The following is a 26,538-nucleotide window of genomic DNA, read 5'->3' as shown; positions in this document are numbered from 1 at the left end:
ATACTGCTATCCTCTAAAGAAAGAAGTTTTGTTTTGTACTTTAAATCAATATTCCATTGGTAACATTATGGCTGAAAATAAAATTTCATTATATTTGGCAAATGTTAATTTTCTTTTGTTGACCCACTTATTTTAGCCATTTTCTCTTAAAATATCAAAATAGAACTTTTACATTCTATGACCCTTCTAAACATGTATTGGTCATTCTGAACATTTTGAATTACCTTGGAAATTCTGTAGATGCTGCAGTTTAGAAAATACAGCTGTATTTGAAGTAACATTTGTGACGAAAAGTGGGTGTGGTCATTTTCAGGCTGTTGGTCTTGGATACAGATTTTGCCACATATCCCAAGTTGTTCATTGGGGTCATATTAGTCTAGAACAGTTGAGTTATCCTCTCCCAGGTGATGTCTCAGCGAGGTCCTAGACTAAACCTCAGCATGCAGAGTGCACACAGAATTTTTTTTTGTTTGTTTTGAACAGCTTGCAAAATCAACATTAATTAGCATCATTAAGATTGTGCTTCTTGCAAATTTTGGAATCACACTTTCAAATTGGCATTTTTGTTCAGTTAAAAAGAAACCTAAATGTGTGTAATTATTCTGTCATAATATAGTCATAACATATTTCATCTCTGCATCTGTTTATTGGCACCCAATGAGCCGTTTAAGCTTTTAGGTGTATTTATTTGAAGAAAACTTTGTTTTTTCTTTTTGTTTTTTCTTTTTTGGGGGGGTAGGCTACAGCGCGGTCTTCAGCGAATTGTGCAAGTGGATGGATGCACTTCATTCCATCCAGAAATCTTCTGTTCTGGTTGATTACTGATAATTCCATTTTGCTGTGTCTCCCAAAAGCAATACATTAATTAATGCATTTGCAGTACTAATCCAAGCCATGTAGCATACGGCTTTCAGTGCATTTATTGTTATTTTTTTTTTTTTATGCTTTTCACTCAATAAACCACAGCTCTTTTTGTGCTGTGCAGTGCAGCGTAGTGCTTTGTGCAGCCTGTCCTTGCAGCAGGGACTGGGGTTTATTAGAATGGATGTCATCGGGCCGGAGCACAGTGGCCACAGCACATCAAGACTCGGATCATTTGTCAGCTGCGACGGCTCCTGGCTCCTCCTTGGTGCTGCTGATGCATCTTCAGCCTCACAAGGATCATTTCTCTTGAGAAGTGGACATTATGTCTTCTACACTTTATTGGTTTTGCTGAATTATGTGGCATAATATTGACCTTCATGCAGGTACTTGTTACTTTGGGCGTACGCAGAACTCTGCTGACAATTTTATTACTGACTTGAAATGCCTGGAGTGTTTTATCTTTATTCCTTTTTGCTGTAGACAAATGATTTTGGTTATGGTGAAAAATGTATTTAAGACGTACTTGTTCTGAGCATGTTTTATTTTTTCTTTTCTAGACTCTGGCCGGGAACTGGTTATCACTGACCCAGTGGTCAGGAGTCGAGAACTGTTCATCTCTGACTACGTGGACACCTATCATGCTGCTGCTCTCAGGTAAAGACACAGAAACACTGATCTGTGTCCACATGCACGCACGCACACACACACAGTCTGGACAAGCGTCATTGCAGACAGAAGCTGCATCTTAACAGAACACTGTAACTTTCAGCCAGGTTTCCATTTCACTGCGTGATGGCACATCAGTGTTACAGCTGCACTGTCGGCATAATACACACAGTACCTCCCACCCAGCACTCAGCTTTGTTGTTTTGTTGCCGTTATTGTGCTTGTTTGTGTGTGAAATTTTCAAACAAACATAAATTGTAAAATCTCCTCTCTGAGTAGATGTCAGACAGATAGATTTGCATGGATAATTGTCTTTTTACAACTGAAGAACAACTGAGTGGTTTCTCCCTTGTACACTTTCTACTAGTTGCAAGTGCAGTCAGGCTAACATATTGCAGTCTGCAAAGTCACCACTAGATGACACTAAATCCCACACACTATAGCTTTAAATTAAACTCAGTTTTGAGTTTCAGTGCTGAGATAACTTGTCAGTATTAGTCGTCAAGTGTTTATTTTCGTTAGTTGTTCCACCTCTACTGTTTGCAATCCGGTGTAAATCCGGTTAGACTCTGCAGTATGAAGAATTGGGGAGGGGCTAGTTTTACACCTAATACATCAGACCAAATGTTAGAATTTTGCATTTTTGCCTCTGTTCACTTTGCTTTCAGACTGCAGTAATTCTAAGCAGACTGAAGTGCATAAAAACATCAAGTGAGCACGCTGTCCCGTCATTGGTCAAAAGTACTGTGTTTTATATTCTGTTTTTTGCCTCATAGTGACAGCTTCAGGAATACAAGGAAATGCTAATGTAGTTCACTTCATACTTTTGTGGCTTTTCACATTCTGTTCAGAGTTATGTTCCTCTGGAAACATATTCAACAAGCCACAGTTCATTTTGTTGTGCTTTTTCAGAGCAATGTCAAATATAACATGCGTCATTGACATTTAGGTCAATTATTTGGTGTGTTGGTTCAGTTTGTGATCTCACCACAAATGAACTGCTCCAGAGGTCGTTTGGGGGTCTGAGTGCAGTTGTTTTTGTCCACAGCAGAATGTGGTTACTGTGTGGGACTGAAAAGCCCTTCACATGTCCAAGAGAACAGTAGCAGATACTGAAGCTGCTGTTAAACCTGTCCGACCTTCGTGCTGTTTCATGCTGTAATGGGCCAAGATACAACTCTGCTGATTTCTCCAAGCAGCTCTTGTCCGGACACGTTTGGCACCAAGTCCTGTCAAGAAGACCTATCACTCATCAAAAAAAACCCAGAAAAGTCACCCTCCCTACCAGAGCTTGGTAGGATGCTAGCAACCTTGGACCTGGCATGTCAGGCACATCTCAGCGTAAGTCTGGGCATACTGAGCATCCTCGACGTTTGATATCTCAGTGTAATTCTTTTCGTGTTTGGGATTAAAATTGGATGCGGAGTTACATCCAGCCAGCTGTGGTCCAGACAGGCTCCAAAAAACCTCGAACATGTTCATAACCAGCACAAGTTTAACCGTGGTTTTCTGACTACTGCTGATGTGTGCCAACCTTCAAATGGTTAAATAATGTTCACCACACACAGCTGAAACATACCAACCTGTTGGCATCCAAACTACGTTGGTGTGACAGAAATGGATTCCAGACATTGAACTTGAATGCTAACCAGTGACCTAAGGTGGCGACTGGACGTCTTTGGTACTAGGATCCTTTGGCACCTCTGACATTGCGTACGACAAACTGTTACATCAGGAGGGCTCAGATACGAAGCGCCACTTGTATTGTTGTGTCAGCTGCTGTGTTTTTGGCATTATAGTGCATTCCTCCCTTTTGGCAAGTGGGAATAGTCTGCTTGTCTGCCTGGGTGGTTGCCATCCAGGATCCAAGGCAGTTCCACAGTGTGGTGGATTTACTTATACAGCACTCTTCAAAGAGATGAAGTCACAAACAGCTTCCCAAGTTTGCACAGACGTAATGACTTTCTTTTGTGTGAAGTTGGCTGCGCTCCGTACACGTACAGTTCATGCCTCTGCTTCTGGCTGAACACCCCCCCCCCCCCCCCCTTCCCCTTTTCTCTAAGCAAAGCCATCTGTGATCTGCACAGCGGCAGGCAGTTGAAGCCATGTCTCCTAGAAACCACAGATTTCAAGGCAAATTAGCTGTAACTTCTCCTGCACAGAGCACACTTTGATTTGACTTATTTTTCAGGCTTTGGGATAAATGGGAGAGAATTCCAGGAGGGACACTTTTAACGCCAGAGCGCTCCAAAGACAACCCTCCTTAATGCCTTTTAATCTTTTGAGTCGGACGAAGATACTATTTCTCGGCAGTGCAGCCTTGCCCCCATATGGCCGGGATGTCTGTTATTTTGATATACCAAGACACCAGGGTGCTGGAAACAGGAAATGGTATCAAGATGTGGTCAGAGGCTCGGCCTGCTCAGCTCACCGTGAGGGGGATTCTGTCAGGAATGAGACACACAGGTCAACCCGGCTGTAGCGTCTGTCTGCCACGCCTCACATGCTTCAGACAAGGCAGCGCCGACATGTTCATCTGGTGTTTCCATGCTGAGGAGCCAGAGTCTGATCCCTCACAGCACAGTCAGCAGGCTCTGACAGACACCAGATACCCGCTGCTGCATTTTCCACCTCTGACAGATCAACAGTCTGAGACATTCCAATTAACAGTAGCACTTCTGCTCAGATGACATTTAGTCGCTTATGTGTGAGATTAAAATAAATAATAATAAAGCTGGTCTCTCTTTCTGTTTTTTTTTTTGTTTGTTTTTTTTTTTTTCTTCACAGGGGGAAATGCAACATTTCCCATTTCTCAGATATTTTTGCTGCCAGGGAGTTCAAAGCCCGCATCGACTCCTTTTTCTACATCCTCGGATATAACCCAGAGACCAGGTAAGTATCTCTGTGTCCGTCACTTCCACTAGAAAAGTTTCTTTTCTTAAAGCTACAGTGTGTAGGATTTAGAGACATTTATTAGCAGAAATGGAATATAGCTTTCATAACTATCTCTTCAGTAGTGTGCTTGAAGCTACAATGAATAACCCAGAATGAGCTCTTCATATCTGCATGGGAGCTGACGCCCTCATGGAGGCCACCATGTTGCAAAACCGTGTTGATAAAGGAACCCAAAAGAGACATACAGCAGTTACTCTGTTTTGCATTTTGCATCACGGCTTAAAAAAACCTAAAGAAAAAAGAAGTGGTTGCTCCGCTGTGCACTTATCCATTTGATGCTAGTGCAGGCTAACAAGTTTTCAAACCCTCGTTTTTGTGAAGTTGGGGTCCGTACAGATTGCTTGTACAAGAGAAGGCAAAGCAGCGTGAATCCCTGTTGCCAAAAAAGCAGACCAGTGACAGCATAATGCAGTCTGCAGCTTCACCACTAGGTGACACCAAAATCCTACACACTGTAGCTTTAATGCTAAAACACAGTCAGTTATAAATCCTTCCATAAATTAGATATAAACCTGATTCTAGATATGAAGTACGATGTTATTGTTTACAGTTTAGAGGGTAACTTTTCTTTGTCTACAGACTGTAGCAAAGTTAAAAAAAAAAAAAAACAATTGTCTGGACTTATTTGGCTGTTATACAAACATCAAATGAACAGTGATTGTCTGTCTGCTTTCCTATTTTATTCTTGATCCATTTTCTCTGAGACTGTCAGTTCATCATCACACCAGTCATCAGATTTTATCTTGACAACTACATGCTATATTTAGTGGTGGTATGGTAGTATCATTGGTTGCTATACAGTAGTAGTTTAATTTTGTGCTGTAGAGTCATTATTATATGTTAATATCATGATGTATCATTAGCAATATCTGGATGTAGTGGAAAAACTGGTCAGATTGGGATATTTTTGTCACATTTGCAGCATTAAGTTGTTAGAAACGCTTCACCGGGTGATTACAACTGTCTGGATTGTTCATAAAAGTGAAGGCTACACTCATATTCACTCACCCTGTGTGTGAAGTAAAACTACGATAAAGCTAATGCAGGCGTGTTTTGTGTCTGTTTGGGAGAAATGGAACAAAATTCTAAAATGACTTGGGACGAAACATCCAGGTGATGTTTTAATGTTTTCAGAATCACCTTTAATGATGTAACTTTCTTCACTCCCAAAATGGTGCAATCAGCACGTCTCCTTTCACAGTGTTATTTATTTATTTATATGCATGTTCCTTTATACATTTACTTGACCTTTTGCAACATGGAAATGAAATCAAGCACAGAACAATGGAGTCCAGTCACTCGGCTGGTTTTCATTTTGAAAATTAACACTGAAATGAGCAAAAATGTTCTCAATTTTTGTCAGTTTGCGAAGAAAATTCCAAATGTGCATGTGAGGCTTGTGGTGAATACAGCCAGGCCTGTCATCAGGTGCGACATAGGGGCGTTTCTGCACGTAATAGTTCACTTGTTTGGTCCTGACCAGGAGCCAAAAATGTTGCAGTGGTGCATTTTTGCTTTGGTTCGGTTTCCTTTCAACATGACGGTGCTGTCCCGTCCCCTCACTGATCCGAAGCGTCTGTGTTTATGATTCGGGGTTTTCGTCATTGCTGCAGCTTGATAAATCTGTTATGAGTCCATGCTGTCTGTCTCGAGCCTCAAGTACTTTCGATTCAACATTTGCTTGTTTGTTATTGTTGACGTGACACTGCGCTTCAGACAGGTGAGTTTTTCATCTCTTTAGGTTGTTCACTGAACATTTTATACTTTGCATTTTTGTGTCTTCTATGCAGAATTGTTCCTCGTTTTTTTTTTTGTTTTGTTTTGTTTTTAACACAAAACAAATCATTGACATGTTTCTAGTGCAAGCCAACTTGTGGCTCAGACTGTCACATCTTTTCAAAGCAAAACAAATGATAGAAATGCAGTGCAGAAGTGCAGAATTCATATTTGGGTTGATTCTTTGGTCCGTTGGTTGGTTTGTGTTCTTTCGACTGCTGAACCACTGCACAGTTTGTTTGGGATCTATGTACTCCTGAGTGCAATTACTGTGTTCACGCCTGCCTCAATGAATCACACCAGAGGGCAGAATGAATGGTTTAAACTGGACTAAATGTGCAGGTGGGGAAAAACAACCTTCATAATAATCCTGTGGGACGAGAGTTTGTGTTGTTGAGAAATCACTAAATTGAGTCTGTAGTCCTTTTGTTTGTTTGTTTGTTTTACTTATTTTTGTAACCTGATTGAATAATAAAAAAAAAATTAATAATAACAACAATAATAAAAGTTTTATTATTGTTGTTATTATTATTATATTTTTTTTATATGTATACAGCATAAAACAAAGTACATTGCATAAGTCCCCACCCCTGCAGACCCCAACACACTGTGGAGGGGGAGAGCAGTAAATCACATCTTAGTTGTTTTTTCCTTAACCCCTTCTAAGCCTGTACATCCCATCAATGGGAAATTTCACTTTTTCTTTACGAGATACTGACAAGCCAAAATGAGGCGGGTGGTAGGGGGCTAATGTGATGTTATAAAACAATAAAAAGTTCAATCCCAACTTAATGAGTACTTTATATGGGCAGTATTTTCATCCGAATATTCCAACAAACTTCACTGAGCTCAGCAGAAAATGTTTTGAGAAGTTGACTGACACTTTGAAAATGCCTGAGCTTATGATGTGTGAAAGAAAGGATCTAGAATCCACTTTCAGATGTCAGTCAACACCAAAACAAACAGATGAATGCAAGTTATTACGTAACCTCACTGTCAGAGGGAACTACACACAACCATCCAACACCTGCCCCTTATCACATTAGACGTTGATGATTTTCCAGACGTGTTGGAGCCTGTCGTGGCTTGAGAGTTTTGTTGCGCGTTTGGAAAATGTGTGTTTCAAAGTCAAGTGTCTACTTACAGACGTGTTAACTCGCATTTATGCTCCACAACATACTGAACTACTATTAAACCGGTTGTGGATGAGATGGTGATGCGATACAATACAAATCTGTGTTATGGCTCAATTGTAAAGAAACGCACGCCACATTGTAGTGTGCATGGAGAAGCGGCGTTTGGATGTGCAGGTTCGTGAGATGAGAACGTATCGCAACAATTTGAACATGCTCAAAAATTCAACGATGACTTGCTACTTCCTGTGTTAAATAAAAGTTAGTCCATTCAGCTTCTCCCTAGGTTTCGCTGGGAGTCACCACAGCAGCACAGCAGATCAGATCTGTATGTTGATTTGGCAAAAGCTTCACGCCGGATGCCCTTCCTTATGCAACTCCATATTACATGGCAAATGGGCAGCTGAGGCCTTAAACCTGGAGAAACCACATTTAGCTGCTTGGCTATCACTATTTATTTCCTGTTGCTATTCAATGCTGCTGTTTCCTGTATCACATCATGAGGTGTTACATACACTCACCCTCCACTTTATTAGGTACACCTGTCCATTAGCTTAACACAAATAACTAATCAGCCAATCACATGGCAGCAACTCTGTACATTTAGGCATCTAGACATGGTGAAGACGACTTGCTGAAGTTCAAACTGAGCATCAGAATGTGGAAGAAAGGGGATTTCAGTGACTGAACATAGCATGGTTATTAGTGCCAGACGGGCTGGTCTGAGTATTTCAGAAACTGCTGATCTACTGGGATTTTTACGCACAACCATCTCTAGGGTTTACAGAGAATGGTCCGAAAAAGAGAAGATATCCAGTGAGCGGCTGTTGTGTGGAGGAAATGCCTTGGTGATGTCGGAGGAGAATGGGCAGACTGACGTCTGTCAATCCAGATCTGGACCACCTCCAAAACTGAGTAGAGTCTTCCATGCCCTAATATCTATCTGTGTTGAAAATTTCATCAAAATCCGTGCAGTAGTTTTGATGTAATCCTGTTAACAGAGAGACAAATAAATCAATAAATCCTAATGATTTTATTACGTCCTCAGCGGACATAATAAGGCATCTCTGAAGGCAAAAGGGGGTCCAACTCATTTACTAGCCAGGTGTACCTAATCAAGTGGCCACTGAGTGTACATGTTATTACAGGCAGAGAGACATATCCAACTGAACTGGTGCGGTCAAAAGAAAGAAGGAAGACTGTGCACCTTGGAAGCACCTGAGCACATCAGCGCATCTGGACCCACAGAACCCCAGAGTGGCCACTGAAGTGGACAGGAAAGCACTTTGCAAAAACCCAGACAGTAGCCCACGACTATGACATATTGAGCATACTAGCGAACAGCTTGTCAGGACAGTGCCCTGATAACTCCAAGATATGGTCACCAAAGCTAAAAACGATGGAGACAAGCAGTTGGTTTTATCGCTTGGTGGGCGTTCCCGGGTGTGCACACTACATCTCTATGAAAAGTCTTGTAAATCACTTCAGAAGTATTATTTGGTTACAAAAACACTGTTTTAAGTTTTAGAAGTGTTTATTTCTTGCTCACTTTTGCAAAATATATGAGAAAGATGTTAGATTTATATAGAAATGCACAGTTCTTTCTATCGATTTGTATTTAACTTTCTTATGGCGGTTGGGTAAAAGCTGTCCCTGAATCTTCGTGTTTTGCAACTCAGCCTACTGTACCATCTACCTGAGGGTAGGAGGGAAAACAAATTGTTAAAGGGATGTGTAGTGTCCCTGATTATTCTTCTTGCCTTGGACAAGCAGCGCTGTTCTGCCAGTTCACCAGTGGTTGGCAGCCAAGGTCGGCAAAGTAGATATTTTGGTACTTTTTCCTCTTTGGATGATCTCTGAATACCGTTGGAATGACTTTGCAACAAACGAATGGTAACTAAGGGGGGGCTCAGATGAGGAGTATAACTTGCATTGCAATGGAACGTCGACCATTTTGGCTATGTGACACATTCACCTAGGTATGATGTGGCATGCACGTGCCTCAGTGTTGAGGACTCCAGCAGCAATAGTAACGTCTGTCATGTCACCGAGTGTGTTCGTTGGTCTTTGAATTTAACCCATTTTGTGCATGCTCAATTTAGTGCAGAGCATGAGCTAATCAAATGCATGAATTATTAATTGTTGTGGTAACAAAATTGCATAGTTAGGGTCAGTGGTCAGTGACAATTTTTCTAACTTTGTGTATACCACCACAGTGGAATTAAAATAGTCAAGCTATGTGTACTATCAACTTTCAGCTTTAATTGAAGGAGTATATCAAAAAGTATTGCAGTAACTGTTTAAGAAACACAATAATTTGTTTACATAGTCTCTATATTTTCAGAGGTCATACAGTTGTGTGTAAAACTTTGGGCACCACTGTGATTTCCATGATTTTCCTTAATAAATCATTGGTTGTTTGGTTCAGAAATATCAGTTAAATATATCATATAGCAGACAAACAGTGATATTTGAGAAGTGAATTGAAGTTTCTAGGATTTACAAAAAGTGCGCAATAATTCTTTAAACAAAATTAGGCAGGTGCATAAATTTGGGCACCCCAACAGAAAAAATACATCAATATTTAGTAGATCCTCCTTTTGCAGAAATAACAGTCTCTAAACGCTTCCTATAGCTTCCAATGAGAGTCTGGATTCTGGTTGATGGTATTTTGGACCATTCTTCTTTACAAAACATCTCAGGTTTGTTGGTTTCCGAGCATGGACAGCCCGCTTAAAATCACACCACAGATTTTCAATAATATTCAGGTCTGGGGACTGAGATGGCCATTCCAGAATGTTGTACTTGTTCCTTTGCATGAATGTCTTAGTAGAGTTTGAGCAGTGTTTAGGGTCGTTGTCTTGTTGAAAGATCCAGCCCCGGCACAACTTCAACTTTGTAACTGATTCATGAACATTGTTCTCAAGAATCTGCTGATATTGACTGGAATCCATGTGATCCTCAACTTTAACAAGATTCGCAGTACCTGCACTGGCCACACAGCATGATGGAACCACCTTGAAATTTTACTGTAGGTGGCAAGTGTTTTTTTCTTAGAATGCTGTGCTCTTTTTCAGCCATGCATACCGCCCCTTGTTATGTCCAAATAACTCAATTTTAGTTTCATCAGTCCACAACACCTTATTCCAAAATGAAGCTGGCTTGTCCAAATGTGCTTTAGCATACCTCAAGTGACTCAAGTGACGTGTTTGTGGTGTGTACGCAGAAAAGGCTTCCTCTGCATTACAGCATCATACAGCATGTCTTTGTGCAGCGTGCGCTTTATAGTTGAACGATGCACAGAGACACTATCTGCAGCAAGATCATGTTATAGGTCTTTGGAGCAGGTCTGTGGGTTGACTATGACTGTTCTCACCATCCTTCGCTTCAACTTATCTGAGATTTTTCATGGCTTGCCACTTCGGGCCTTAACTAGTACTGTGCCTGTGGTCTTCCATTTCCCCACTAAGTTCCTCACAGTGGAAACTGACAGCTGAAATCTCTGAGAGAGCTTTTTGTATCCTTCCCCTAAACCATGATGTTGAACAATCTTTGTTTTCAGGTCATTTCAGAGTTGTTTAGAGGCTCCCATGTTGCCACTCATTAGAAGAGATGCAAAGAGGAGAAACATTTGTAAATGGCCACCTTAAATACCCTTTCTCATGACTGTCAATGGTCAGTGAGCTTACCAAACCAATTTTGTGTTCAAATAATTAGTGCTAAATGTATTTAAATCAATAAGATGACAAGGGTGCCCAAATTTATGCACCTGCCTAATTTTGTTTAAATAATTATTGCACACTTTCTGTAAATACTAGAAACTTCATTTCACTTCTCAAATATCAGTGTGTTTGTCTGCTATATGATATATTTAACTGACATTTCTGATCCAGACAACCAATGATTTATAAAGGAAAATCATGAAAAGTATCAGGGGTGCCCAAACTTTTGCATACAACTGTATGTAACTGGGCTGTGATTGGAGAAACCGCATAGTGCAACTTTTGTCTGTTGCACCTCATGGTGTAGTTTAACAAAAAAGAATTCTCATCCAATAGAACTGATTGGAGCTGGACTTGATTCCAAGCCCCAACCTCTGCCTTTTGATGCTTTTTTTTTTTAAAGATCAATTTAACTTTTTTAAGCCATAACATTATGATTAGGAATGGGTATCGAGAACTGGTTCCTTTCGGGAATCGTTAAAAAATGATTCGATCCACCGACATCAATAAGCTTTTTGCTTAACGATTCTGTTATCGGTCCTTCAGAGTGGCCTTTATTATAGGGGGTGTTGGTCAGGAAAATTATAATTTCTCTACATTGATTACAGACCCTGCAGCAGGTCCGTAATCAACTTTTCTGCAGTGCGGCTTTGCTTTGAATCTTGAACCAGTTGAAGCAGTGGTTTTCAAATTGTAATATTTTTTTAAATTTATTTTTGTTTATACGCGGTCTGTTAGATAATAAACCGACCCTTTTATTTTTTTTTTAACTATATGGATTTGAATGACGTGCGATTACACCAATCGTGCTTGAACCCTCGTGCGCATGCGTGAGTTTTTTCACGCGTGTCGATGACGTCATTTCCCTGTGGGCAGGCCTTGAGTGAGATGTGTTCCAGCCCTCTCGGCTGAATTCCTTTGTTTCACATGCTGCTCGAGACGGCACGTGTTGCTTTATCAAAAATTTGGACCTGTGAGGAATATCCCAATGGACACTATTCGAGAAATTAAGCTGGTTTTCGCTGATGAGAGATTATGGGGTGTTTCTGTCGGTGTAAGGACTTCCCACGCAGCGGGACGTCGTGCAGCGCTTCCAGGCGCCGTCGTCGCCCTGTTTCGACCTGAAAACATCCTAATTTAAGGTTTAATTTGCCGAGTCATCACGGAAACGACTCGGCGAATCTGTGTGCGCCGCGACAGGAAAAACACCTCCGTGTTAAAAACCATTTGTAAAATTCAGGCGGCTTTTGATGGCTTTCAACAAGTGAGTAACTGAGAAATTGTTTAACAGCTTGGGCATGTTCCAACTTGCCCGTTAAGGTTTCCAACGGAGGTGTTTTTCCTGTCGCGACCCCCCGCGGTCGGGTCCAGCCCGACATGCGACTCTGCCCGCACGTTCTTTCATTACAAAATGTCCGTTAACAATGGAATGTCCAAATAAACTCCTCATGCCGACTTCTTCTGAAAGTTCTCTGTTCTCTGACGACTTACTGGGTAAACAGAGCCTGAAATGTGGAAGTTTTCAACTTGAAACGGCGAGACGCTGCCGCCTCGAAGCGCAGATCGCCGTCAGGCGCTGTGGGCCGTCCTTACGGCGACACTACCAGACCAAAATCTCTCATCAGCCGTTAAAATTTTTACCGAAAACCAGCTGAATTTATCGAATGATGTCCACTCAGTTGTGCCTTACAGTTTTTGAAAAACATTTTGATCAAACAAAGCAGCAGTCTCTGAGCCATTCCTAAACAATGAAAAAACGACGAGAGGGTGGGCCACTCCTCACTCAAAGACTGCCCACAGGCGAATGATGTAACCGACAGGCGTGAAAAAACTCTTGCATGCCCACGAGGGTTCAAGCATGTCTGATGTAATCACACGTGATTCAAATCCATATGGTTTTTGAAAAAAATAATAAGGTCGGATACTTTTCTAACAGACCTCGTATATTAATAATCTAATGATTATTATATACAATATCAATCAATCAATCAATTTTTTTATATAGCGCCAAATCACAACAAACAGTTGCCCCAAGGCGCTTTATATTGTAAGGCAAGGCCATACAATAATTATGTAAAACCCCAACGGTCAAAACGACCCCCTGTGAGCAAGCACTTGGCTACAGTGGGAAGGAAAAACTCCCTTTTAACAGGAAGAAACCTCCAGCAGAACCAGGCTCAGGGAGGGGCAGTCTTCTGCTGGGACTGGTTGGGGCTGAGGGAGAGAACCAGGAAAAAGACATGCTGTGGAGGGGAGCAGAGATCGATCACTAATGATTAAATGCAGAGTGGTGCATACAGAGCAAAAAGAGAAAGAAACAGTGCATCATGGGAACCCCCCAGCAGTCTACGTCTATAGCAGCATAACTAAGGGATGATTCAGGGTCACCTGATCCAGCCCTAACTATAAGCTTTAGCAAAAAGGAAAGTTTTAAGCCTAATCTTAAAAGTAGAGAGGGTGTCTGTCTCCCTGATCTGAATTGGGAGCTGGTTCCACAGGAGAGGAGCCTGAAAGCTGAAGGCTCTGCCTCCCATTCTACTCTTACAAACCCTAGGAACTACAAGTAAGCCTGCAGTCTGAGAGCGAAGCGCTCTATTGGGGTGATATGGTACTACGAGGTCCCTAAGATAAGATGGGACCTGATTATTCAAAACCTTATAAGTAAGAAGAAGAATTTTAAATTCTATTCTAGAATTAACAGGAAGCCAATGAAGAGAGGCCAATATGGGTGAGATACGCTCTCTCCTTCTAGTCCCTGTCAGTACTCTAGCTGCAGCATTTTGAATTAACTGAAGGCTTTTTAGGGAACTTTTAGGACAACCTGATAATAATGAATTACAATAGTCCAGCCTAGAGGAAATAAATGCATGAATTAGTTTTTCAGCATCACTCTGAGACAAGACCTTTCTGATTTTAGAGATATTGCGTAAATGCAAAAAAGCAGTCCTACATATTTGTTTAATATGCGCTTTGAATGACATATCCTGATCAAAAATGACTCCAAGATTTCTCACAGTATTACTAGAGGTCAGGGTAATGCCATCCAGAGTAAGGATCTGGTTAGACACCATGTTTCTAAGATTTGTGGGGCCAAGTACAATAACTTCAGTGTTATCTGAGTTTAAAAGCAGGAAATTAGAGGTCATCCATGTCTTTATGTCTGTAAGACAATCCTGCAGTTTAGCTAATTGGTGTGTGTCCTCTGGCTTCATGGATAGATAAAGCTGGGTATCATCTGCGTAACAATGAAAATTTAAGCAATACCGTCTAATAATACTGCCTAAGGGAAGCATGTATAAAGTGAATAAAATTGGTCCTAGCACAGAACCTTGTGGAACTCCATAATTAACTTTAGTCTGTGAAGAAGATTCCCCATTTACATGAACAAATTGTAATCTATTAGACAAATATGATTCAAACCACCGCCTTTAATACCTATGGCATGCTCTAATCTCTGTAATAAAATTTTATGGTCAACAGTATCAAAAGCAGCACTGAGGTCTAACAGAACAAGCACAGAGATGAGTCCACTGTCCGAGGCCATAAGAAGATCATTTGTAACCTTCACTAATGCTGTTTCTGTACTATGATGAATTCTAAAACCTGACTGAAACTCTTCAAATAGACCATTCCTCTGCAGATGATCAGTTAGCTGTTTTACAACTACCCTTTCAAGAATTTTTGAGAGAAATATGCTTATTATATACAATTTTAGAGAAAGAGACAAAAGAACCTAAATAGAAACACAACAGAAAATATAAAACCAACTAACAATGAACATAAATAAATAAATACATACATACATACATACAGAAATAAATGTTTCCTGTGAACACCTAGTGACTCTTACACCTCCATTTCATCCCTGTCTTATTTAAGTTTAATGACAGTTTGTTTCGGTCAAACCATATTTTCATTGTGTTAATTTCTTCAGTGATTTCCTCCAGAACTATCTGCCAAACTAGAAAACTGCTGCATCCTAGTAAGAGCAGAATACTACTGGAATGAATTTGAATAAGGAAAAGCTGTTTTTTTTGTGTGTTTTTGTTTTGTTTTTCTCACCTAAATGGATGCTTCACTCACTCCAGTTTATCATCTGGAATAGTCCCAGATTGCATTTTTGAGCTTCTAGAATTGAAACATTTTCGTGCACGTGGTGTTGGGGGGGTAATTTTGGGTTTCAGCTTTTTTTGTTTTTCACCACTTTCATCCCTGAATATGTCAATCGTGAGTCACTTTTGTGCGGATTAAAGTTACTAACTGGGACTGCGAGAAAGAAATGAGAACCGTTCTGTTCACACAGCGCCAAACGCTGCGCGGCTCTCTGCCAAGTCAAGTTAGAACGATAGTCCAGTTGGAATTAATAACTTCAAAGCGAAACACAGTTGTGACCAATTTCATATTTATTTACTTTGAGACTTAATGAAATACATAGAAAACCTGTAAAGCCTACTTTTAGTACAAAATGCACGAGGTATCGATAAGGGAATCGATAAGGAATCAGCTCGATAAGCAGAATCGATAATGGCATCGATATCGATAAAATCTTATCAATACCCATCCCTAATTATGATTAAATAGGGATGTGATAGCTTTCAACGGCAGGTTGCATATGTCCTGCTGATCAGAGAACGCTAGCCGTGGATGCTAGCCGTTGTGGGTGGCCCTGTCTGTCTTTCTTGAGCATTTTATTGCAAAAATATGTGTAATAATGTGATTTGTTGTGCGGTAAAGTGTCCTTGTGGGTCATCTAAGAACTCTATGGTCATATATTTCTGTGAAGTGAAATTTTCATGTTATTTAATTTTGTATGCTAGTTGCATTAGCACTTTGGGCAGCTGTTGGGAGCTTGATGGCATTAGGTCCAGTTAATCCACGATTACTGGAGAAATAAGATGATCATAGTTTTTAATACCTACACCCAAGCCATCCGTCATGAAAAATACCACCCAGTCTCCAAAATTATACTTTAATAAAATATCTGAGCCAAGGTTAGCCTGTTATCTTTATTGTTGATATAAAATCCAAACTATGAAGTAACAAACACCACATGAGGTAATTTTGTCTGATATGAGGCCATTTTTGACCACATGAACTTGCAAACATTTTAGGGGGTCCGACACCTTTGTTTGTCTTCACCCCAGGGACCGCCCCTCAACAGGTTTTTTTTTTTTTTTTTTTTTTTTTTACCCCCAATTATTTTTATTTATTTATTTATTTATTTATTTTGCCTTTTCCGGCAACAAAATAAGTCAGGAGTATGTACATGAAATACCATTGGGTCGGGCTCAATGCTGATTGGTCGTATACACTTAATGATCAACTGAATATACTGAAATCTTTATTTTTATATCCATTTATAAATTTTGCAGCAGACAGATCAATTAAGAGTAATGAGCGTGGTTATTTCCCCTTGGGGACATGTTGGGTTTGGAAATAAAATGTTAGGTTTTCTTATGTCACAGCTCTCTGTGCATTGGAACCTGCAGTTCAGTCAAAGTATGGCAGCGGTGACAACCTGAAGCTAAAGACTGCATTCTGAAAGACAAATATCAATTTTCTGTGGGGAAATTCTTAGGCTCCCTGCAACCCCACATCCGCCAGTGGTTGATGTGGGTGGTCGCTGCCACCCTTTGCCACCTTCTGGATCTGCCTGTGTCTCAGGGATTGTTTTTTTTTTTTTTTTTTTTTTAACAATTAGAAAATCAGCTGGAGGACAGCGCTGTCCCTGTATTTGGTACCGCTTGTCTGGCCGTCGGCAGTCTCCCCCCCCCCCGCGCGCACGATCGTTTGGTATTCTGCTCACGGTGTCTGCAGCCTCGCAATTTCCCTCTTGTTTATTATGGCGCAGACATGCGAGGAGAGATGAATTCCGCATCCTGCATGCGTGTCTGCGTGTGTGCGCTCGCGCTGAGGTCGCGGCACATGCTCAGTGGTGTCCGTATAAAAGCGAGGCGAGCTTGTGGCGCTGTGCGCGCAGGCTGAGGTCACAGCACAAGCTCAGTGGATGCCTCTCCGGAACGAATGCGTGCTTCTCCATTTTGAGCACCTCCACATAGGTGGGAGAGGGGAGCCAGCATTTCTCTCTCGCACGCACGCACAGTGTCACCACCCAGGCTTAGGGCTCGATGTCAGAAATGGACGATCTGTTCAGTCCTCGGAGGTAGGTGTGCGCTTTGCTGTCGCGTTTTGTCCGCCGCTCGAACTGATCGCACTCGTCAAATTTATATCTTTTTTTTGGGACTCTCTCTTCTCCAAACTCCCGTGATTGCAGACTGTCATGATGTTGACCGGCTGGTTTTATTGTCAGAGCTTCCGCCGCCGCCTCTGCGCATCCACATACCGTTACGCGTTTGCGCTTTTTCTGCGTTCGGAAAGGCGTCACGGAGCTGCGTTCAAAAACAAAAACAAAAAAAGAAACCACGATCAGTCTTAATAAAAGGCGTCCGCGAGCACGGCTGTGTTGACGGCGTCTCCAGCGCGGTTATGTGACGCTTGTGATCGGCAGCCGTGGCTCCATTTTGCAGCAGCCTCCTTGCGCTGGTGTTTCCAGTGGAGCCGACATGGCGCACGGAGCGACGCGGCACCGGCTGTGCCGCGGCGCGCCGCGCGGCTGCACGTCCCGGTGTTTAAACCCCAACCAAGTTCAGACTGCTTTTCTTTTCTTCTTTTTTTTTTTCCTTTTTTCTTTCTGTGCGGGCAATTATGTCAGTGTGCCACAGGCTCCCGCGGTGATTGGCTGAAATTGATGGAAGTGGGCGGGATTATAGCGCTGATTGCACGCGCACAGGGTCGAGCAGGCTGCACGTTGTTGTTTGGGATTAATCTGAGTGAGTGTAAATGCTGCATGTGGGTCTTTTATATCATTTCTTTATCCACATTAGTACACTGCTTTGTGTTTTATCTTTTTCTTGCCCACGTTGCCCTTCATCACAAATCTGGATTGATATTTTATTACTGCAGTTGTAAATGGACTACAGGATGAATCACTCTGTCACTCTGATATTCTTTGAATAAATCCGTTGCCTCCATCCATGTCAGATAAGATTTAAAATGTTTTCTTCTTTGCTTTAGCTGTCAGGTTAGAAAAACAAGTCCAGAATCCAGTAGTGCAGTAAATTCTGCACCTTTTTTTAAATTATTGTATTTCTATTCATTTTTTTTTTCAGCAACAACAAATAATGATTACAGTGGGTTTCCCCTGACATTATATAGGCCTGATGGGCTGCTGGTACAAGGCTGGGGGCAGAAATGTTCACACTATAAATAACAAGAATCAAATAAGAGGCTGTAAACACATCTGGTTCTCTCTGTTGCTATAACGTTAAATAATAATTCAAACAACTGATTTCCATAAATGCAGTTCGCAATAAAGCTTTTTATTACCCTGGGCGTCTGGGAAGCAGTGATATCAGGGTATTGTTTTCACTGTTTCTCTGTGTGTCTGTGGACAAGATAACTCAAAAACAGCTGGATGGATTTCCTTCTAACCCAGTGGGAACATTATTTGAATAGATATCTAGAGGTGATGAGATTTTGGAGTCGTTTGGTTCAAGGTCAAGGAAACCATGTTCCAAAAGCTTTTTCTTTTTTTCTGTTTTTTTTTTTGTTTTTTTTGCCTTCATATCTCCACAACCAGTCTCGCGGGATGATCTAAAGCATATACTGATCCAGAAAAAAATATGTGAATCTGAAGGAGCTTCTACCTGATGTGACAAAACAATGACTGACATCTTTATTCATTATTAAATTCTGGAGTGAATCCATTATTTAAAAAGACATAATGGCAGGCGATCACTTTTACAGCCATGTAAGTACTGATTGTGTCTTGGACTTCATTTACATTGTTAAGAAATACCAATAGTGTGACACTTGTATGGTAAATCTGTGTGGAGCAGGCAGTTATCAAAAACTTGAGAGAATTTGGAAGAAGACTAGTGAGGGAAGCCACCAAGACACCCATGACATCTCTCAAGGACTTCTGTGGCTGTGGTTGGAGAAAATGCGTATAGTACTGCAGTATCACCAGTTATATGGTTTTATGGTGGAGTGAATGTGATAATGACATTACAAGACAACAGATAAAATGTAGGCTTGGGCCTCCCATGTGCCTTCTGGCAAACTGTAGCTGAAAATTTACAGTATGTCTTCCGTTTAAGAAAATACTTGTGGGTTTGTCCACCAGGCCAATAAAGTAATCCTAGTGGAAACAAAAGCTGTTATTTTTGGTAGATGTTTTAATGTTATTAATCTGTAACATAATTCTCCAAGGCTCAAATCAGTGTGTCTGTATGTTAGTCTGTCTGGTGAAAAACTCAAAAACCACACATGGTTACTTTGTCTTTTAATTTCTATATTTCAGGCAACATGAAAAATAAGATGTGCAATAAGATTTTTAAAGCAACATTGTAACTGTATGTTTTTGATTTTAAAGCACACGATAAATCCAGTTGTCCACAGTGGGCTAACACGAGCCTGTTAAAATCGTGTTGTGTGATTCTAGTTAATTTTAATGATAACATTAGGGTGTTAGCATCATATTGTGTGACACTAGCTAGGTTTAATAATATCATTAGGGTGTTAGCATTGTGTTATGTGATGCTAGCTAGTTCTAGTTATATCATTAGGGTGTTAGCATTGTGTTATGTGACGCTGGCTAGTTTTAATAATATCATTAGGGTGTTAGCATCATGTTATGTGAGGCTAAGGAATTTTAATGATGATGTTAACTCATTAGTATTATGATGCTAGTTAGCATTGCGTTATGTGGTACTAGCGACAAGACGCAGGGGCGCTGCCAGGGATTTTGGGCCCCATGTCAGTATTATAATTTTATTAGGGTCTTCTCTGGGCCCCTGGTATTCATCTCCTTATTCTCCCCTTTTCGGCACCCCTGACAAGACGTGAACAATTAAATCTATCGTGAATCACTGCTTTGAGATGCACCCCTCACTCAAGTCCTCAGCTGCCCTAAGCCTTTTTTTATTTTATTTTATTTTAAGAAACACCGTATAAATCCCACAATTGGAAGGACTCGGAACATGCTACCGATAAGTTAACACCAAGCTAATTATACAACAAAGACTGTAACTTTATAAAAGTAAGGAAGCAGCACCGCAACACAATGACAGCATTTACCAATTAGTAACTGTAGCTGGATTTTTATATATATATATATATATATATATATATACACGAGGTCTATTAGATAAGAAACCGACACTTTTATTTTTTTTTTTAACTATATGGATTTGAATGACGTGCGATTACACCCATCATGCTTGAACCCTCGTGCGCATGCATGAGTTTTTTCACACGTGTCGGTGACGTCATTTCCCTGTGGGCAGGCCTTGAGTGAGATGTGTTCCAGCCCTCTCGGCTGAATTCCTCTGTTTCACACGCTGCTCGAGATGGCGCGTGTTGCTTTATCAATATTTTTTCTGGACCTGTGAGGAATATCCGAGTGGACACTATTTTGAGAAATTTAGCTGGTTTTCGGTGAAAAGTTTAACGGCTGATGAGAAATTATGGCTTGTTTCTGTCGCTGTAAGGACTTCCCACGGAGCGGGACGTCGCGCAGCACTTCCAGGCGTCGTCGTCGGCCTGTTTCGACCTGAAAACATCCTAATTTAAGGCTTAATTCACTCAGGACGTTGTTAGAGAACAGAGAAGATTCAGAAGAGGCTGGCATGAGGAGTTTATGCGGACATTCCACTGTTTAAGGACATTTTTTAATGAAAGACGTGCGCGCAAATTCGCCGAGTCGTTTCCGTGACGACTCGGCGAATCTGTGTGCGCCGCGGCGAATCTGTGTGCGCCGCGACAGGAAAAACACCTCCGTGTTGAAAACCATTTGTAAAATTCAGGCGGCTTTTGATGGCTTTCAACAAGTGAGTAACTGAGAAATTGTTTAACAGCTTGGGCATGTTCCAACTTGCCCGTTAAGGTTTCCAATGGAGGTGTTTTTCCTGTCGCGACCCCCCGCGGTCGGGTCCGGTCCGACATGCGACTATGCCCGCACGTTCTTTCATTATAAAATGTCCGTTAACAATGGAATGTCCGAATAAACTCCTCATGCCGACTTCTTCTGAAAGTTCTCTGTTCTCTGACGACTTACTGGGTAAACAGAGCCTGAAATGTGGAAGTTTTCAACTTGAAACGGCGAGACGCTGCCGTCTCGAAGCGCAGATCGCCGTCAGGCGCCGTGGGCCGTCCTTACGGCGACACTACCAGACCAAAATCTCTCATCAGCCGTTAAAATTTTTACCGAAAACCAGCTGAATTTATCGAATGGTGTCCACTCAGTTGTGCCTTACAGTTTTGGAAAAAATTTGATCAAACAAAGCAGCAGTCTCTGAGCCATTCCTAAACAATGAAAAAACGACGAGAGGGTGGGCGACTCCTCACTCAAAGACTGCCCACAGGTGAATGACGTAACCGACAGGCGTGAAAAAACTCTTGCATGCCCACGAGGGTTCAAGCATGTCTGATGTAATTACATGTGATTCAAATCCATATGGTTTTTGAAAAAAATATGGTCGGATACTTTTCTAATAGACCTCGTTTGTGTGTGTGTGTATATATATATATATATATATATATATATATATACGTGTGTGTGTGTGTGTGTGTGTGTGTGTGTGTATAAAATTGAGAAAGACCTTGGAGCATGTTTCTCATTATTTTACCAAAAAAAAAAATTATAGCCAAATTTATTGGCTGTAAGCATAATAAAGTATATGTTATTTATTATCACCTCATATTTCATAAATATTATGACTAAAGAAACCAACTAAAATACTTGACTATTATTTGCAATATTTTCAAGAATTTATTTTAATAAATTTACTCATGTACTTTTATTTGAGGAAATTTCATATCAATTTGAGTAGGTTTAGCCATGGGGATTGCACTAGTATAGACATTTATTCACACTCTACGGGACTTGCTCAGTGGTAGTTGTTTTAGTAGTGAGACAGCGACAAGTTGGGCTTGTAGTGTTCATGTATTTATCCCCTGATGTGAAGAAAGCTGGCTGTAAAAGTGATGTTTTGTATCAACAATAATTCTGTGTTGTCTAATGACTTATGGACTGTGCGTAAAAAATGACTAATTTCTAGATTGTATGTGATGTTTTTGTTCAACCCCTTGAATTACATTTAAAAGTCTATGTTCGAAGCACATCTTCATTGTTTTTGTTCAGCCTCATTGTGGGGTTGAGGTGAAAATATAAAAACTGTCACTTTCCTACTAATAATGAACGTGATTTTACCAGATGGACCAAAACTTTTCTGGGTTTCCTGTGAAACATGTAGAAACATGTTGTAACTGTTAGAATGACCTAAGTAGAGGGTCACCCCTCTGAGTCTGATCTGCTTGAGGCTTCTTCCTCAATATCATCAGCGGGAGTTTTTCCTTACCGCTGTCGCCTGCATGCTTTCTCTAGGGGTTGGTATGGTTAGATCTGTGAAGCACCTTGAGGCAGCCATATTGTGATATAAAATGATATAAACTGAAATTGAAAATTGAAGCATCCTCACTGTCCCACAGTTCATTATCTTCATGTAAACAAACCTGATGTGTGCAAAATCTTTGTCTGAAATTACTAGTTTTTGTCTTCTGTGGCATATGTCACAGGAGTCTATATTTGAATTCCAGCTTGATCTGTGTGGCACACCCACACACTGTGGGAGAGATGGGGCAGGGGGCCAAGCAGCCGTTCCTTTCACTAGAAGGTGACAGGTACAGAACCAGGTTGTTTCCTTGAGACCTTCAGAGGGGGGAGGATTCTTTCAGGGTGGATGTCATTGTCTGTGTGCTTTCGTGGGACCTACTTTGCCACTCGGAGCACCACTGCACAAAGCATGTACGTTCTCCATACAGTCTAAACAGTAAAAAATGAAGCCAGTGCAGAGATTATTGGCCGTAGGGCACGGCTGTTGATTGAGTAGCCACTCCCATCGCTGTCATTTTTTACTCAGCTTTTTTTATTCCATGCTAATTGGCTATAATTATGACAACCCTGGTGCAGTAAGGTTGCATCGCAACACCTCCCCACATAAAACTAGTTGGGCTTTAGACACCTATTCATCCACTGTGTATTAGCGTCCAAAAAAATAAAATAAAATTGTATAATATGGTCCTATTTTACTGATGACAAACTGTATTTTATGGAACTTGAAATATTAGTTGAATCTTTAAAAATTAAAACTTGGTAATGATCTGGATGAAGATCCTCAAATTAATTACCACTTTTTGTATTTTCACACAAGTGGCTTCTGATCAGTTTTACAGAATGTCCAAAAATGTAGTCTGGTGGATGGAGGATTAGAAAACATTTTTGACATTAGTCACATGGAGTCGCTCTATAATAACTTTAAGATGAACATGTGGCATGTTGCTGATTGTTTGATTTATATTTAAATACGTTTAAAAATTTCAAATATCCTTGATGGCGTTTTCTACTTCCTCCTCCCCTTCTGTTGTTGTTTTTTGTTGTTCTTATATCAGTCATTGGCCATTCATGACGAAATATGCTGTAATACGTTTTCCTGCAGGTCAGGCTGTTTCTTTTTAAGCATACTGGGGATCATCATAGAAACTCATGAGAGCTTCCTGCTGTAGTACGTCTGCATTTTGCCTCCCGTCTGTAGGCGTGAGCCCCATTCCATCTGAACGTCAGCTGTCTGCGTTGCAGATTTGCCAGAGTAAAGCATCGTTGTCTTCAGATGTTGTTCTTTTTCTGCTGCATGGTTCCCCATTTGTCATCTTTCCAGCCCGCTGCCAAACACTCCACAGACCTGGCAGCCTGCACATCGTCAGGAAGACATTCAATAGAACTTTGTATCATCATAAACACAGGCCACATTCACATCCAGTCATATTTTGATGTCTTTTTTAACTTTTTATTGTGAATTTATTTTTTCAATCCGTTGAGGGCTGCAGATGCAGTTGTGTCCACCTTTAGAGCTAAATCTATGCTACAAACTCAAAACAATTATAAACATTTGAATCAACAAGCAAGTAAAAAACATAAAGCCAGATTTGAATGTACATTGCTGAGAGTGCAGAAAAACACGACCCCAGTTTTGTGTTCTCAAAGTCGCTACTGACAACGCCATTCTTTAACCTGTGGTCTTTTCCTTAGACTCTCGATCCTCTGCACGCGTGCAGTTGGAGCTTAAATAAGTATTCGCAGAACGCGTCCATTTACCTTGTCGCTGCTTTGCGTCTGTGTTTGTCGAGTTCAGACAAATAAAAAATACAACTTTGTCTGAATCGATTGGACTACAACATACAACAACTTGTACTCATCTGCACATGCGTGCCATGAATTAAACGTGTGCAGCATCTAGCGCACATGTGCAGATCAGTAAACGATGGTATGAAAACAGCCTGCCGAATTAAAATAAAAGTTTATAGGAAGGACGATGGGTGAAAGCATGGCGTAGTTGGATGGAAGCGGTAGTGACTTTGACAGTGCCATGCCGAGCTCAACAACACTTACTTTATCAATTTAATTCATCACCTTTTTTTTTTTATTTTATAAAACCTGCCTGCCAGTTTCTTTCACACTGCTTGGTCTTATCGAGCAAGAATGTTGGTAATAAACTGAAATGAAGTGTTTCCACATGTAGAGGAGCAGCAGCCGGAGCACTGTGTCCCGGCCCGGGGTCATTTACTGCTTTTTAAATTCAGCTGTTGGCATGTTCCGATATCGTCTGTGCCAGTGATCGTGTCAACCATAGTTCATACTAGCATGGATCTCTGTGTGTCTGACAGGAAGAGGAGGTCCGTGTAAAAACATAAAATTAAGCAGAATGGGGTCAGATATGGACCCGACTGAGGGCTTTTGCGGTTGGAGAACTGTAAAGTGAATAGAAGACCGCCGGCCTCTCAGGTTTCCGCCAGGTCTCCATGATGGAGTGAGAGCTGCTCTGGGTGCAAATCATGTTGACAGTTTCTGGGCCTCCCCATGCTCGGCAGTATGAAAATCAGCGCCGTTACCTTGGCAACAGGAGGGAAGGCTTTTCAAAAGGAACATCTTGTCATTTTCTTTAATCCATTGCAGCTGGAGATTCGGAACACTATTATTAAATTGCAGTTGCTATGGCGACCAACATTTGTACCGGCAGCCGTTTCAGAGGCTCTCGTCCCATCTCCCTGCATAACCAGACTCTCCTACCCCCTCTTTATTTTGGAGATTCCGCTTTATTGCTGCCTTCACAGTATCATGCCTGTAGATGTTGCATGGCCCCGCTTGCACTTGAGCAGAATTATTCTCTTCAAGTCTTTCTTTTCCTTAATAAAACACTACTTGTCACATTAGAATATCAAGACATTACCTCCCTAATTCTGGAATGAATGGTTTTTGATAATCACCTTTTTTTTTTAAGTATACGATGGATTTTCTGTATTCCCTTACTTTGAATTTTTGTTTTTTGCTGCACTAGACTGCACTTGGATTCATCGTTTAGATTGATGAACAGGCAAAGTGATGAGACAGTTGTTTCAGCTCGGTTTGTCTCCTTTTGTTTTATGTATATCTCATGCATTTTTGCTTTCTTTGTCTTTTCAGGCGACTAAACAGCACACAAGGGGAAATCCGAGTGGGCCCCAGTCACCAAGTAAGTGGTCATACAGGATGTACATAACACTGCATGGGGCTGGGCAATATAACTGGGAAAAGGGACACAGCTGTAGGATGACTTTTGGCTGTCAGTCTCTTATTTTCCCAAAAACCTAACTTCTCAAATGAATAAACAGTCAAGACCTTGCCACGTGTTGGAGCAGCTTTTGTCGCCATCAAGAGGCCGATGTGAGCATTTCAGGGCTTCTGTTCCATTTCCTGCTTGAGGCCCAAACTTTATTTGGCAGGCTGGCAGAGATTTGACCTCTCAGTGTTAATGTATAAAAATTTAGATTTTGAGAGTTTTACAATGCTTGAGTTTTAGGACGTGGAAGGTACAGAAGGGTAGTAGTTTCTCTTAACAAGCACAAAACGACACGGCATGTAACCTTCGTGCACAGTCAGCATTGAGACGGCAGGCACGCTGCTGTCTTTCAAAAGAGTTTCAAAAATACCTTATATGGTGCGATTAGTGAGGGACAATTTCATGAGAAAAGGTGTCTGCAGCACCGGGAGGAGGTGATTGTCGCTCATTTCTTTCTCACTGTTGTGTCAATCAGTGTCAGAATCTGTTGATGTGAATTGCTGATGCGTGATATCTTCTGTTGAATCCCCGAAGAATTAACCGAAGTGCAAGATCAAGTTGATGAGGTTCTGTCAATTTTTGATACATTTTTGCAGTATTTCAGTATTTTGTAAGTAAGACCCACCTTCGTTTCTTTAAAAAAAAACTGCAGCATACATAGGCATTCATCTTACTAATGTAATTTCAAATAAATAATTTCAAAAAGAA

At 41.0% G+C, this 26,538-nt stretch overlaps 1 protein-coding gene across 5 annotated transcripts in view; it reads left to right on the top strand.

Annotated features, from left to right (window-relative positions):
• rerea (arginine-glutamic acid dipeptide (RE) repeats a) overlaps positions 1–26,538 on the top strand; it is a 353,076-nt gene that overhangs the window by 263,792 nt on the left and 62,746 nt on the right. For 3 of the 5 annotated variants that reach the window (XM_034173287.1, XM_034173289.1, XM_034173286.1), the window contains exons 5-7: positions 1,422–1,518; positions 4,318–4,422; positions 25,695–25,743. In XM_034173287.1, coding sequence (XP_034029178.1) covers positions 1,422–1,518; positions 4,318–4,422; positions 25,695–25,743 — 251 coding nt within the window. Of the gene's footprint in view, positions 1–1,421; positions 1,519–4,317; positions 4,423–17,084; positions 17,280–25,694; positions 25,744–26,538 lie in introns of those variants that run through there. The other 2 variants (XM_034173291.1, XM_034173290.1) reach the window with 2 other exon arrangements.

The sequence above is a fragment of the Thalassophryne amazonica genome, chromosome 6 (assembly GCF_902500255.1).
Source record: "Thalassophryne amazonica chromosome 6, fThaAma1.1, whole genome shotgun sequence".
Classification (NCBI taxonomy): Eukaryota; Metazoa; Chordata; class Actinopteri; order Batrachoidiformes; family Batrachoididae; genus Thalassophryne; species Thalassophryne amazonica.
Note: the sequence above shows the minus strand (reverse complement) of the source record. Positions and strands in the feature narration are given on the sequence as shown.